This window comes from Notamacropus eugenii, chromosome 1 (genome assembly GCF_028372415.1).
Source record: "Notamacropus eugenii isolate mMacEug1 chromosome 1, mMacEug1.pri_v2, whole genome shotgun sequence".
NCBI lineage: Eukaryota > Metazoa > Chordata > Mammalia > Diprotodontia > Macropodidae > Notamacropus > Notamacropus eugenii.
The window spans coordinates 595,749,809-595,762,652 of record NC_092872.1 but is presented as its reverse complement, the minus strand read 5'-3'; the positions used below and the strand labels follow the sequence as shown (position 1 = coordinate 595,762,652).

The 12,844-nt window shown below is 38.6% G+C and overlaps 1 protein-coding gene across 6 annotated transcripts in view; it reads left to right on the top strand.

Moving 5' to 3' along the window:
• Positions 1 to 12,844, top strand: part of RALGAPA2 (Ral GTPase activating protein catalytic subunit alpha 2) — a 428,361-nt gene that overhangs the window by 395,160 nt on the left and 20,357 nt on the right. Inside the window, exon 40 of one of the 6 annotated variants that reach the window (XM_072634578.1) lies at positions 301 to 415. The exons of the other annotated variants lie outside the window; for them this stretch is intronic. Coding sequence (XP_072490679.1) covers positions 301 to 317 — 17 coding nt within the window. The 3' untranslated portion in view covers positions 318 to 415. Of the gene's footprint in view, positions 1 to 300; positions 416 to 12,844 lie in introns of those variants that run through there. 6 annotated transcript variants of the gene reach the window in all.

Genomic DNA, 12,844 nt, shown 5'->3' with positions numbered 1-12,844 from the left:
GCATGTTTGTAAAAGAGAACTGTGTGGTGGCACAGTAGATGGAGCAATGGGTCTGAAATCAGGAAGTCCTAAATTCAAATGCAGTCTGACATGCTTCCCAACTGTGAAATGCTGGGTCAGGTCATTTAACCTTTCTGCCTCATTTTTCTCATCTGTAAAATGGAGATACTACTAGCACCTACCTCACAGGCTTTTTGTGTCGATCAAACGAAATAATATTTGTAAAGTGAGACTTGACTGATCCTTGCACACTATACGCACTTAATAAATGCTTTTTCCCTGCCCTTCCTCCAACTTCAGAATGTCTACATTTCTGATTGACAAGAAAAATCCACCATCATCTGTCTGGCTTTCAAGACCACCAATCTCAACAACCTCACTTCTTATAATTCCTCAACAGACTTCGTTTAGGCCCTACGTTATTGCAATTGCTTATTTATTCTTCCCTTTAGTTTTTTGTGTTCTGTGTTAATTTGCACTGATTTATAACCTTGAAATTTTTTTAGTCTTTTGTGTATTGTCCATCCCCAGTAAATTGTAAGCTTAATGGCAAAAGATCCATCTTTTTATTTCCATCTTAGAGTAAACAGCAGCAAAAGTAGAGTAGAAGCATGATGGGAAGAACTCTGTTACATCTGAATAGTACAGACTCAGAACTTTGAAGAGGGAGCTCAAGAGAAGTTTTATATGATAAGTAATAGTTTACCTCTCCATAGTAATAGTTTACCTCTTTTGAAAATCACGTTAAAAAATTGTTTTAGAAGAGTTATTCTGATTGTTACCTGTGCCTGAAGGCAGGTGGAAGTGAGCTTAATATTTAATAGCATAGTCATCCTCTTAGTAATTGTCTCGTTGATGAATGTATTAGCAAGGAAATAAGATGAGAGAGAACCTAAACCTCATTCATGGGTAAAATGATGAGGTGAAAGCTCTGGAAAAATGGGAATTTCAGAGAAGAATTTGTTTCACCAAGTCATTCTTTGGATACTTCCTTTGTTTATGGTATCACTGATAACATATATAAACAACATGGACTAACAGTGGACCATTTCATAGAATCATAGGATCTTAGAACTGCTAGGAACCTTAGAAATTATTAGTCTTGGGGGGCGGAGCCAAGATGGCGAAGTAGAAAGACACACATACACATAGCTCCGAACCCACAACCCATAGAACAGCTACAGGGAAGTAACTCACGGCGAATTCTGCACCCAGAGGCCACGGAACATTGGAGCGAGGGAGATTTCTGTTCCGGAGACACCTGCAAACCTCTCACGGGGGGTCCTTCGCGCTGCGGACTGGGCTCCAGGACTGGGAGCTGAGTGCAGCCCTGCCGCGGCCGCGGCACCGAGAGGAAAAGATCCGAGCAGGCTTCAGGGACGGGATCTCCAGCGGCCACGCGGGTCCCTCCACCTACAGAGGGACCTGCAAACCTCTCGCAGAAGGTCCGTCATGCTGCAGACGTGGAACCCAGCCCAGACCTGCTGCGGCCACGGCATCAAGAAAAGCAGATCCGAGCAGGCTTCAGGGACAGGATCTCCAGAGGCCGCACAAGTCCCTTCACCCACAGGTGACGGGGGTCGGTGAGAGAGTCTCTTTGGCAGGTCGAGAGGGGAGTGGGGATAACTCAGGCCCCCCCCGGGAGGTAGAAGCTGAGAGGCAGTTGCAGACCGGGGCTCCCCAAGCAGGTGGGAGCCTGAATCCATTGTGGAAGGTCTGTGCATAAACCCCCTGAGGGAACTGAGCCTGAGAGGTGGCCCTGCCCCGACCTGACCACCTGAACTTAATCACACACACTTCCTAAGGCTGGAAGCAGCATTTGAATCTCAGACCCCAAACACTGGCTGGGAGGATCAGGAAGCGAGGTGGGTGTGAGGAGAATATTCAGAGGTCAAGTCACTGGCTGGGAAAATGCCCAGAAAAGGGAAAAGAAATAAGACTATAGAAGGTTACTTTCTTGGTGAACAGGCATTTCCTCCCTTCTATTCTGATGAGGAAGAACAATGCTTACCATCAGGCAAAGACACAGAAATCAAGGCTTCTGTGTCCCAGCCCACCCAATGGGCTCAGGCCATGGAAGAGCTCAAAAAGAATTTTGAAAATCAAGTTAGAGAGGTAGAGGAAAAGCTGGGAAGAGAAATGAGAGACATGAAGTCAAAGCATGAACAGCAGATCAGCTCCCTGCTAAAGGAGACCCAAAAAAATGTTGAAGAAATTAACACCTTGAAAACTAGCCTAACTCAATTGGCAAAAGAGGTTCAAAAAGCCAATGAGAAGAATGCTTTCAAAAGCAGAATTAGCCAAATGGAAAAGGAGGTCCAAAAGCTCACTGAAGAAAATAGTTCTTTCAAAATTAGAATGGCACAGATGGAGGCTAAGGACTTTATGAGAAAGCAAGAAATCACAGAACAAAGCGAGAAGAATGGAAAAATGGAAGATAATGTAAAATATCTCATTTGAAAAACAACTGACCTGGAAAATAGATCCAGGAGAGACAATTTAAAAATTATGGGACTACCTGAAAGCCATGATCAAAAGAAGTGCCTAGACATCATCTTTCATGAAATTATCAAGGAAAACTGCCCTGAGATTCTAGAACCAGAGGGCAAAATAAATATTCAAGGAATCCACAGAACACCGCCTGAAAGAGGTCCAAAAAGAGAAACTCCTAGGAACATTGTGGCCAAATTCCAGAGTTCCCAGGTCAAGGAGAAAATATTGTAAGCAGCTAGAAAGAAACAATTCAAGTATTGTGGAAATACAATCAGGATAACACAAGATCTAGCAGCCTCTACATTAAGGGATCGAAGGGCATGGAATAGGATATTCCAGAAGTCAGAGGAACTAGGACTAAAACCAAGAATCACCTACCCAGCAAAACTGAGTATAATACTTCAGGGGAAAAATTGGTCTTTCAATGAAATAGAGGATTTTCAAGCATTCTTGATGAAAAGACCAGAGCTGAAAAGAAAATTTGACTTTCAAACACAAGAATGAAGAGAACCATGAAAAGGTGACTTACTAAAGTTGAACTGTTTACATTCCTACATGGAAAGACAATATTTGTAACTCTTGAAACATTTCAGTATCTGGGTACTGGGTGGGATTATACACACACACATGCACACATGCACACATACATAGAGACAGAGTGCACAGAGTGAATTGAAGAGGATGGGATCATATCTTAAAAAAAAAATGAAATCAAGCAGTGAGAGAGAAATATATTGGGAGGAGAAAGGGAGAAATGGAATGGGGCAAATTATCTCTCATCAAAGAGGCAAGCAAAAGACTCATTAGTGGAGGGATAAAGAGGGGAGGTGAGAGAAAAACATGAAGTCTACTCTCATCACTTTCCACTAAAGGAAAGAATAAAATGCACACTCATTTTGGTAGGAAAACCTATCTCACAATACAGGAAAGTGGGGGATAAGGGGACAAGCAGGGTGGGGGGGATGATAGAAGGGAGGGCATGGGGAGGAGAGTGCAATTCGAGGTCGACACTCATGGGGAGGGATAGGATCAAAAGAGAATAGAAGTAATGGGGGACAGGATAGGATGGAGGGAAATATAGTTAGTCCTATACAACACAACTATTATGGAAGTCATTTGCAAAACTACACAGATTTGGCCTATATTGAATTGCTTGCCTTCCAAAGGGAAGGGGTGGGGAGAGAGGGAGGTAAAGAAGTTGGAACTCAAAGTGTTAGGATCAACTGTCGAGTATTGTTCTTGCCACTAGGAAATAAGAAATACAGGTAAAGGGGTATAGAAAGCTATCTGGCCCTACAGGACAAAAGAGAAGACGGAGACAAGGGCAGAGAGGGATGATAGAAGAGAGAGCAGATTGGTCATAGGGGCAATTAGAATGCTTAGTGTTCGGGCGGGGGGGGAGGGGATAGAAGGGGAGAAAATTTGTAACCCAAAATTTTGTGAAAATGAATGTTAAAAGTTAAATAAATAAATTTAATTATAAAAAAAAATTATTAGTCTTGATGCCTCTGTTTTACAGATAAGGAAATTGAGATACTTGCCTTGGAATAGAGTCTCATGAGGACATTTCACTTAGTCTTCTGAAAGAACTGTGAGGATTTTTAAAAATATGAAATGTTATTTTTAATTAGGAAAGTTGTCATGCCATTTTGCATTGTCTATGACTCTTTTTGAGCTGTAATAGATTTTAAAAGTCATGTAGTGCAATCTATACCTGAAACAAGAATCTACCCTACAGTATCTTGACAAGTCATTCCAATTTCATATGAAGTGATAAAGGACTTACTACCCATTGAAATATCCCATTTCACTTTGGGACATCTGAAATTGCTAGAAAGCTTTTCCTTATAATACACTAAAACCTGGCTAGGTATAATTTCCAAAATGTGATCCTAGTTTGGCACTCTAAATGAAGCAAAACAATCCAGCTTCTTCTTCAACTGTTCTTTATGATCTGAAGGAACTATTCAGCAGCCATCCAGGAATCAGCTGTCAACAATTTGTCTCCAAATCAGCTTTTAGAAGTGATATTGAACCAAACCTTGTTTAAAATAATTTAAAGGATTTATTACAAAAAGAAAAAAACTCTATACTGATATTTGAAATTCATGTTAGTCATTTGTATAAACATGTGACTATGGCCATTATTACTTCCTTGTTTTATTCATTACTGAGAAGGCAAACAAAGGAAAGGCTAGGGCATTAGCAATGGAGGCTAGGACTAAATAGGTTTTTTGTTTGTTTGTTTGTTTTTTTCAGAATTTACCTTGAATATTTCTCTATCCAGAGACTGCGTGCTCACTCTAAAATAGACCTTCCATAATTAAGGTCTAAATTGATTCAAGTCAAGTGATGGAAAGAATAAGTATCTCACAGAGTCGTTTTCCTGAAAGTGATTATATAGTGAGTAGGGAAACAGAATAGGGAAATGGACCCCCAAATGACATAATGAGGAAGGAACTGGTCCTCCTCTTTTTCAGCTTCTTCTACACAGGAGAAAAAATCTTTTAAAAACATGGGAAAGCATAGTAATCAACTTTTCAGTATTTCATATTCTGTAAGCATTTAGTAGTAATTATGTAGCCCAAAATACATTTCTCAGCATATAGGAAACCAAGAAGCCTCATTCCAGAAGGTGCCAGGAGGATATAGGCAAACATCACCAATGTAGAAATATACATATTTACAATGAGCAGATTGACATGACCTATCTTAACGAGTCTTCCAACTTAAGTTCCACTTCCTACCAACTCTGCTTTCCACATAGCTATTTTACCTGTTATATCACATGGCCTATACTATCTCCTGACTATCTATCTTTAGAGGAAATAGGGGCTCCCTCTTGTTAGATTTTCAGAAGGGATGTTCTCCCTTTATTTGGTCTCTTAGTCTTCAAGGGGCCATGTGAAAAGGGTTATACACCGTCTAAGAACTTAGATCATCTTACTGACTTTTTCTATCTTCCAGTCTTAGTTAATGTATATATCTTTTCCTTAGTTATAAATTAGTGTGTATGGTTATTTTATGTTCAGTTTTTTTCATATAACATTTCATATGAAATTTCCATCCCTCAAAAGTCTGTATAGTTATATTTAATTAACTGTCATATTACTTTAGATTGTTTTATCAGTCTCCTTTTGTAAACCATTTGGGTCATTTCCAGTTTTTGTTTTCTTTATATGTAACACTGCTATGAAAATCTCTGTATGATGATTTTCTTTTTCATTATTTATTTTTTATGTGGTCACAAAGTAAACTTACTGTCTTAGACTGATTACACATTACCAGATTGTTTTGCATGAAGATTAAATCAATTTATAATGTTACCAACAATGTATAAGCATACCTATTTCACCATGCACCCCCAAGTACATTAGGGTCTATAATTTTATTTTTGATTCTTTGCAAAAGTATGAAAAAGTACTAGGAAGGTATGAACAAAATATAAAGTCACCGGTGGAGAAAAACACACAATTTAAAATAAACAAACACCCAGTAGCCATCTAAATGAGTCCTCTCATTCCAAGGTCCATTTGCTACTGCTCTGCTTCCTATATTCAACTTTTGCTTGTTATTGCAACCAGTGGACCAGTAGCATCTTTAGAAGAAATAGGAACTCCATCTAATTACATAACTTACAAAGGGTATTTTACTCAGTCTCTCAAAGAGTTGCCTGGAAAATGTTGAACATCCCTAAGCCAGTCTTGAATCCCCTCACTGAACTTCCCAGACCTGCTTAGAAAGAGTAGGAAATACCTTACCTTGTCATTGCTAAAGCATAAGCTTTAGCAGGCCCTAGGGATATTTAGTATCCCAGAAACCTTATGTGGTGGCTGCCTGTTAAATTTACCTAATGAGGTTATTAGTAGAGAATGAACATGTTTTCATAATTGATATTCTACAATGGATATAAAGACAAACAACTTTGAAAGACTTAAGAACTCTAATCAGCCATTGACCAACTATTCCTGAAGTGCCATGATGAAACATGTTCCCCACCTTCTAAAGGAGAGAGATGTTAAACTCAGGATGCATATTTATTCATAACTTTTTTAATATGGCCAGTGTGGATTAGTTTTGCTTGATAATACATATTTATTACTAGGCTTTTATTTTTATTTTTTCCCTAGTGAATGAGTAAGAATGAAAAGGAGAGAGAATAGATTTTTGTTTATTGAAAAATAATGAAGAAAAATATTCTAAAATGAATGGACCACACACATCCTTAGCAATACAGTTTTAAAATTGATTGAAATATGATCCATCTGGAGGACCTCACTGTCTACAAGGAATCCCCCTTTTTCCTTTAAAAAAAATTTTTTTGATGAAAAGCCATTTTTATTTTCTCTTCTCCCAGTTGAACAACAATTTAAAATAACAAAAAACCTTGTAACAAATATGCATGGGAAGATACTTTTGTATTTATTATTTACTGATTATGAAAAAGCATTTGATTCATTAAACTAAAATGCTACATTAATAACTCTCCTGAGGAGCCTTCCATTCATATATCATATTATTAAAGATTCCTTGAAAGAAATAATAACCAGAATAACCTTCTTCACTGACTCTGATCATAAATATTAGGTGAAGCATAAAACAGAAAAATGCATGATTGACAAAGATTTTCACCACTATATATGTGCAAGAGATCCAGTATATTGAAGAGGTATTCCTTCAGACTCAAGGTATAGAAAGAGACATATAACTTTAGATGTGGCCATTATGGAATTTATTTTTATTTCCGGTTCATGTTTGTTAGAAGATTTTTTTAAGTTGTTGTTCAATTTGGGAGGATCTGGAAGAAAAAATAAAAAAAGCTTATTAATTAAAAAAAGTTTTTTAAAGAAGAAGAGGAAGTTTTTATGGTTAGTGATAATATGTTTCATCAAGCCCCAGAACATTACAGAACCTCTAAGAAGGATCTGTAACTCAGATGAGTTTGGCTTCAGTCTCCACATGGAAAAAACCAAACAGATACAGAATGCCTGTTGCCCAGCAGCTGGATATGTAACATAGAGAGTCCATAAGTATGTCTACATGACACAGATATTACAAATGAGTACTATAATGGATAGTAAGTTGGGCCCAGAATTGAACATGAAAAGAATAATGGAAATCTCAGAGCTTCTTTAATGACCCAAAATTTCTCCAGAGACAAAAAAACTATCTAAAAATAAATTAAGCTGGTATTGCTATATGGTTGTAAAATAAGAATTCCAGCAATTACCTAATAATTGAAAATTACTATCACACAGAGGGCAATAAAGTTCATGATGGGTGTCATCACTCTGCAGTACATAACCACAGAGGAACTTTGAAAAACAAAAGCAAAAGATGTCATTAAGAAATTGTATGATAAGGGGTAGAGTCAAGATGGCAGAGTAGAAAGATGCATATGCTCTAGCTCTTCTCCCACAGCATATAAAATACTTGTGAAGAAAGACTTTCAACAAATTCTAGAGCAGCAGAAGCCACAGAACAAAGGAGTGGAGGAGATTTCCAGATCAGGGTGACGTGGAAGGCCAACGAGAAAGGTCTGTCGCATCAGACGAGGAGTGGAGCCCAGCCCAGCCTTGGCCACATGACACTGGGAGGAGCAGGACCAGAGCAGTCTTTAGGGACCCAATCCCCAGCAGCAGCAGTTCACAGATCCCTTAACCAACAGGTACCAAAGGTCAGTGAGAGGGCTTTTTCAACCAGAGAGAGAAGGGAACAGGTTCATCCCTTGGCCCCAAGCAGTGGCAGCAGCAGGTGGCTGTGGGGGCAGACAGCTGCAGCAGCAACCAGGGTCCATTATTGGAGCAGCTCAGCTTAAAGCCCCTGGAGGAATTGAGCAGCTGATATGAATCTCAGCCCTGAGCACAGTTCTGGAGCATGGCAGAACTGGAGGCCCCTGAGGAGTAAAATCCTCTCCCTTGATTATGCCATGTTGGAGGAACTGAGAATTAAAAGGTCTCAGAGTATACCCTACTCTTGACAAAGGACCCAAAAATCAAGTAACTGGTTGGGAAAATGCCCCAAAAAGGGGAAAAAAATAAGACTAGAGAAGGTTACCTTCTTGGCGAACAGGTATTCTCTCCCATCCTTTCAGATGAGGAAGAACAGTGCTTACCATCAGGGAAAGACATAAAAGTCAATGCTTCTGCATCCAAAACCTCCAAAATAAATATGCAGCGGTCCCAGGCCATGAAAGAGCTCAAAAAGGATTTTGAAAATCAAGTAAGAGAGGTGGAGGAAAAATTGGGAGGAGAAATGAGAGCAATGCAAGAAAATCAGGAAAAGTAAGCCAACAGCTTTCTAAAAGAGCCCCCCCAAAAAAATATGCTGAAGAAAATAATAGCTTTAAAAATAGACTAACTCAAATGGCAAAGAGCCAATGAGGAGAAGAGTGCTTTAAAAAGCAGAACTGGCCAAATTGAAAAGGACATTCAAAAGCTCACTGAAGAAAATAGTTCTTTAAAAATCAGAACGGAGCAGATGGAAGCTAATGACTTTATTAGAAACCAAGAAATTATAAAACAAAACCAAAAGAATGAAAAAATAGAAGACAGTGTGAAATATCTCATTGGAAAAACAACTGACCTGGAAAATAGACCCAGGAGAAAAAATTTAAAAATTATGGGACTACTTGAAAGCCATGATCAAAAAAAGAGGTTAGACATCATCTTTCATGAAGTTATCAAGGAGAACTGCCCTGATATTCTAGAATCAGAGGACAAAATAAATATTGAAAGAATCCACTGATTACCTCCTGAAAGAGTTACAAAAAGAGAATCTCCCAGGAATATTGTAGCCAAATTCCAAAGTTCACAGGTCAAGGAGAAAATATTAGTCAGCTGGAAAGAAACTATTTGAGTCCTGTGATAATACAGTCAGGATAACAGAAGATCTAGCAGCTTCTACATTAAGGGATTGAAGGGCTAGCATATGATATTCCAGAAGTCAAAGGAACTAGGATTACAACCAAGAATCACCTACCCAGCAAAACTGAGTATAATATTTCAGGGGAAAAAGTGGTCATTCAATGAAATAGAGGACTTTCAAGCATTCTTGATGAAAACACCAGAGCTGAAAAGAAAATTTTGACTTTCAAACATAGGAATCAAGAGAAGCATGGAAAGGTAAACAGGAAAGAGAAATCAGAAGGAACTTACAAAAGTTGAACTATTTACATTCCTACATGGAAAGATAATATTTGTAACTTGAAACTTTTCTGGGTAGTTGGAGGAATTATATGCATGCGCGCACACACACGCACACACACAGAGAACATGGTGAGTTGAATAAGAAGGGATCATATCTAAAAAAATAAAATTAAGGGGTGAAAGAGGAATATATTGGGAGTAGAAAGGGAGGAATGGAATTGGGCAAATTATCTCTCATAGAAGAAGCAAGAAAAAGCTTTTCCAATGGAGGGGAAAAGGGGGGAGGTGAGAAGGAAAAAGTGAAGCTTACTCTCATCACATTTGGCTCAAGGAAAGAATAATATCACTCAATTTGGTATGAAAACCTATCTTACACTACAAGAAAATAGGGGAAAAGGGGATAAGCAGAGTGGGGGGGATGATGGGAGGGCAAATGGGAGGACGGAGCAATTAGAAGTCAACACTCTTGGGGAGGGACAAGGTCAAAAGAGAGAAGAGAAGAAATGGAGGGCAGGATAGGATGGAGGGAAATATAGTTAGTCTTACACAACATGACTATTATGGAAGTCATTTGCAAAACTACGCATGTATAGCCTATATTGAATTGCTTGCCTTCTCAGTGGGGATGGGTGGGGAGGGAAGAAGGGAGAGAAGTTAGAACTCAAAGTTTTAGGAACCAATGTAGAGAATTGTTTTTGCGTACAACTGGGAAATAAGAGGTATTGGGGTATAGAAATTTATCTTGCCCTACAGGACAAGGGAGAAGATAGGGATAAGGGAAGAGAGGGATCTTAGAAGAGAAGGCCCATTGTTAGAAGAGGCAATCAGAATGCAAGTTGTTTTGGAGTAGGGGGAGGGGAGAGATGGGGAGAAAATTTGGAACTCAAAATTTTGTGGAAATGAATGTTGAAAACAAAATAAATTTTTAAAAAGTCATATGATAGAAAAATGAAATATATTTATCTCATGACACCAGTGATGACAAATGGACAGCCTGGATGGCTCCACTGGCATACTCATAGGGTCAGGAAAAAGCAAGGAAGGCCACCACTGTGTGACATAGAATGAACAGGCATGCATGGGCTGCTACCAAATCTTTGGAAAGAATATCCAAGTCAATGGAATCACAAACCCATTTTTTTCCTTTTGTTCCAAAATTACAAATGACTCCAAGAGCCATAGGCCACATTAAGCTTACTCAGCACCTGCTCTAGTAGGTGTAGGGATTAAATAAAGATTCTCTACTTCTTGGGAAGAGGAGGTGTTTGTATGGGGAGAAGATGGAAAAGACATGAGAGAGATGGAGTCATTTTCTACTCAAAAATTTCATAAATATACACACAGAATCTTATAATACATAAACATACACATATATATGAGAAGAAAATATACTTCAAGTGAGATGAAGTTTTTATGCACTATATGTCTATCAAATCAGAAAAACTGTTTATTTTCATGCTATCAAGTTTAACACACGGGCCGTGTGAGCACAGAACAATTCAGTCATTCCACTTCTTGATCTTGCATCTGTGTATTAGTAAACTAAGAATATGCATTTTTTATCTCAAAGAATGAGAAAGTTTTAAGCAATTTTGAGTTTTGTGATAAAGGTACAATATGCAAATATAAAAGAATATATGGTAATTCTCTGTGGTTGATTCATGAAAGGACATTTCTAAATTGAACTGATTAAAATAAGTATTCCACAAGACTACAGAGGTAGCAGCATTCCAAAATAAAAGTTTATCCTAAAGATTACAGAGCCCACTAACATATTGTTTGCAACATAAAATTGGGAATACCTTCGTATTATTATTCTGGGTATGAGTGTATTTTATTCTTTTTTTTTTTTTTTTTTACAATAATTAAATGGATTTTTTTTCCTGCCAGGCTTGTTGGCTTGCAGTGTCACTCTTGACTCTTCACTCATCCATTCCACACATACAGTCTGTTGCCAGGTCTTTTCTCTACCTTCACCACATCTCTCCTCCGATATTGCCCCCACCCTGATACAGACCCTCATCATCTCTCACCTGGACTGTTGCAATAGCCTTCTGGTTAGTCTTCTTTCCCGCGAGTCTCTTACCACTTCTAGTCTGTCATCCACTCGACCGCCAAAATTACTCCTCTACTCAGTTAACTCCAGCTCCTTAACACCTTCAGGATCCAATACGAAATCTTCTATTAAGCTCTTAAAGTCTTTTACAACCTGATACACTTCTAACCTTTCCAATCTTCTTACATTTTACTTTCCTCAAAAAAAAACTCTTTATGACATCAGCCTTCTTGTGGTGCTTTACACATAATATTCCATCTCCTGACTGAGTTCTTTTTCACTGGTTCTCCCCATGCCTTGAATGTTCTCCTGCCTTACCTTCACCGCCTAGCCTTTCCTGGCTTCCTTCAGGACTCAACTTAAATTCTGTATTCTGAGCTTTTTGCTCTCTGCCCCCTTCTCTCCTTCCCTCCCCCACCCCACCCCACTTCCACTGCCTTTACTATAGGATTGACTCCTGTTGGTTCTGTATATATCCAGTAGGCACATAGTTGTTTGCATATTGTCTTACCTCACTTAAATGTGTGCTCCTTGATGGCAGGGACTGGTTTTGCTTCTTTATTTCCTCAGTGCCTGGTACAGTTCTGGCATATAGTAAGTGCTTAATAAATGTTTTTTGATTCATTGAATGCTGGCTGACTGACCATATGCCACTGGGAGCTTCTATTATGTATAATTTTAAGCACATATTAAATTTATCAGTAGTAACAAAACTGCCCTTCTTATCTGTATCCAATTCTGTACTCTCTGTTATGTATTTTTCTAATTAATGTTTCATTATCTTCCGTCGCTATTACTATATACCCAAGCCCTCCCAATTCTCCTTCCAATAAAAGACCTCCCTTTAGAGGGCAGTGAAGTTCATGATGGGTATCATCACTCTTTAGTATATAACCAAAGAGGAACTTTGAAGAACAAAAGCAAAAGATATCATTAAGAAATTGTATGATAGAAAAATAAGAGAGCATAATTGAGGGATGCAAACACACATGATCTCCGTATAAGAATGCATCCCTCGTCTTGTGCTTCTCATCTGACGGGCATCTGAAGTCATGATTGGTCATTGCGCTGATCATTTGACCTCTCGACCTCAGGAGTTCTTCTGGTTCTAAATCTGTAATCCTACAATCAGACTCTTTAATTTTTT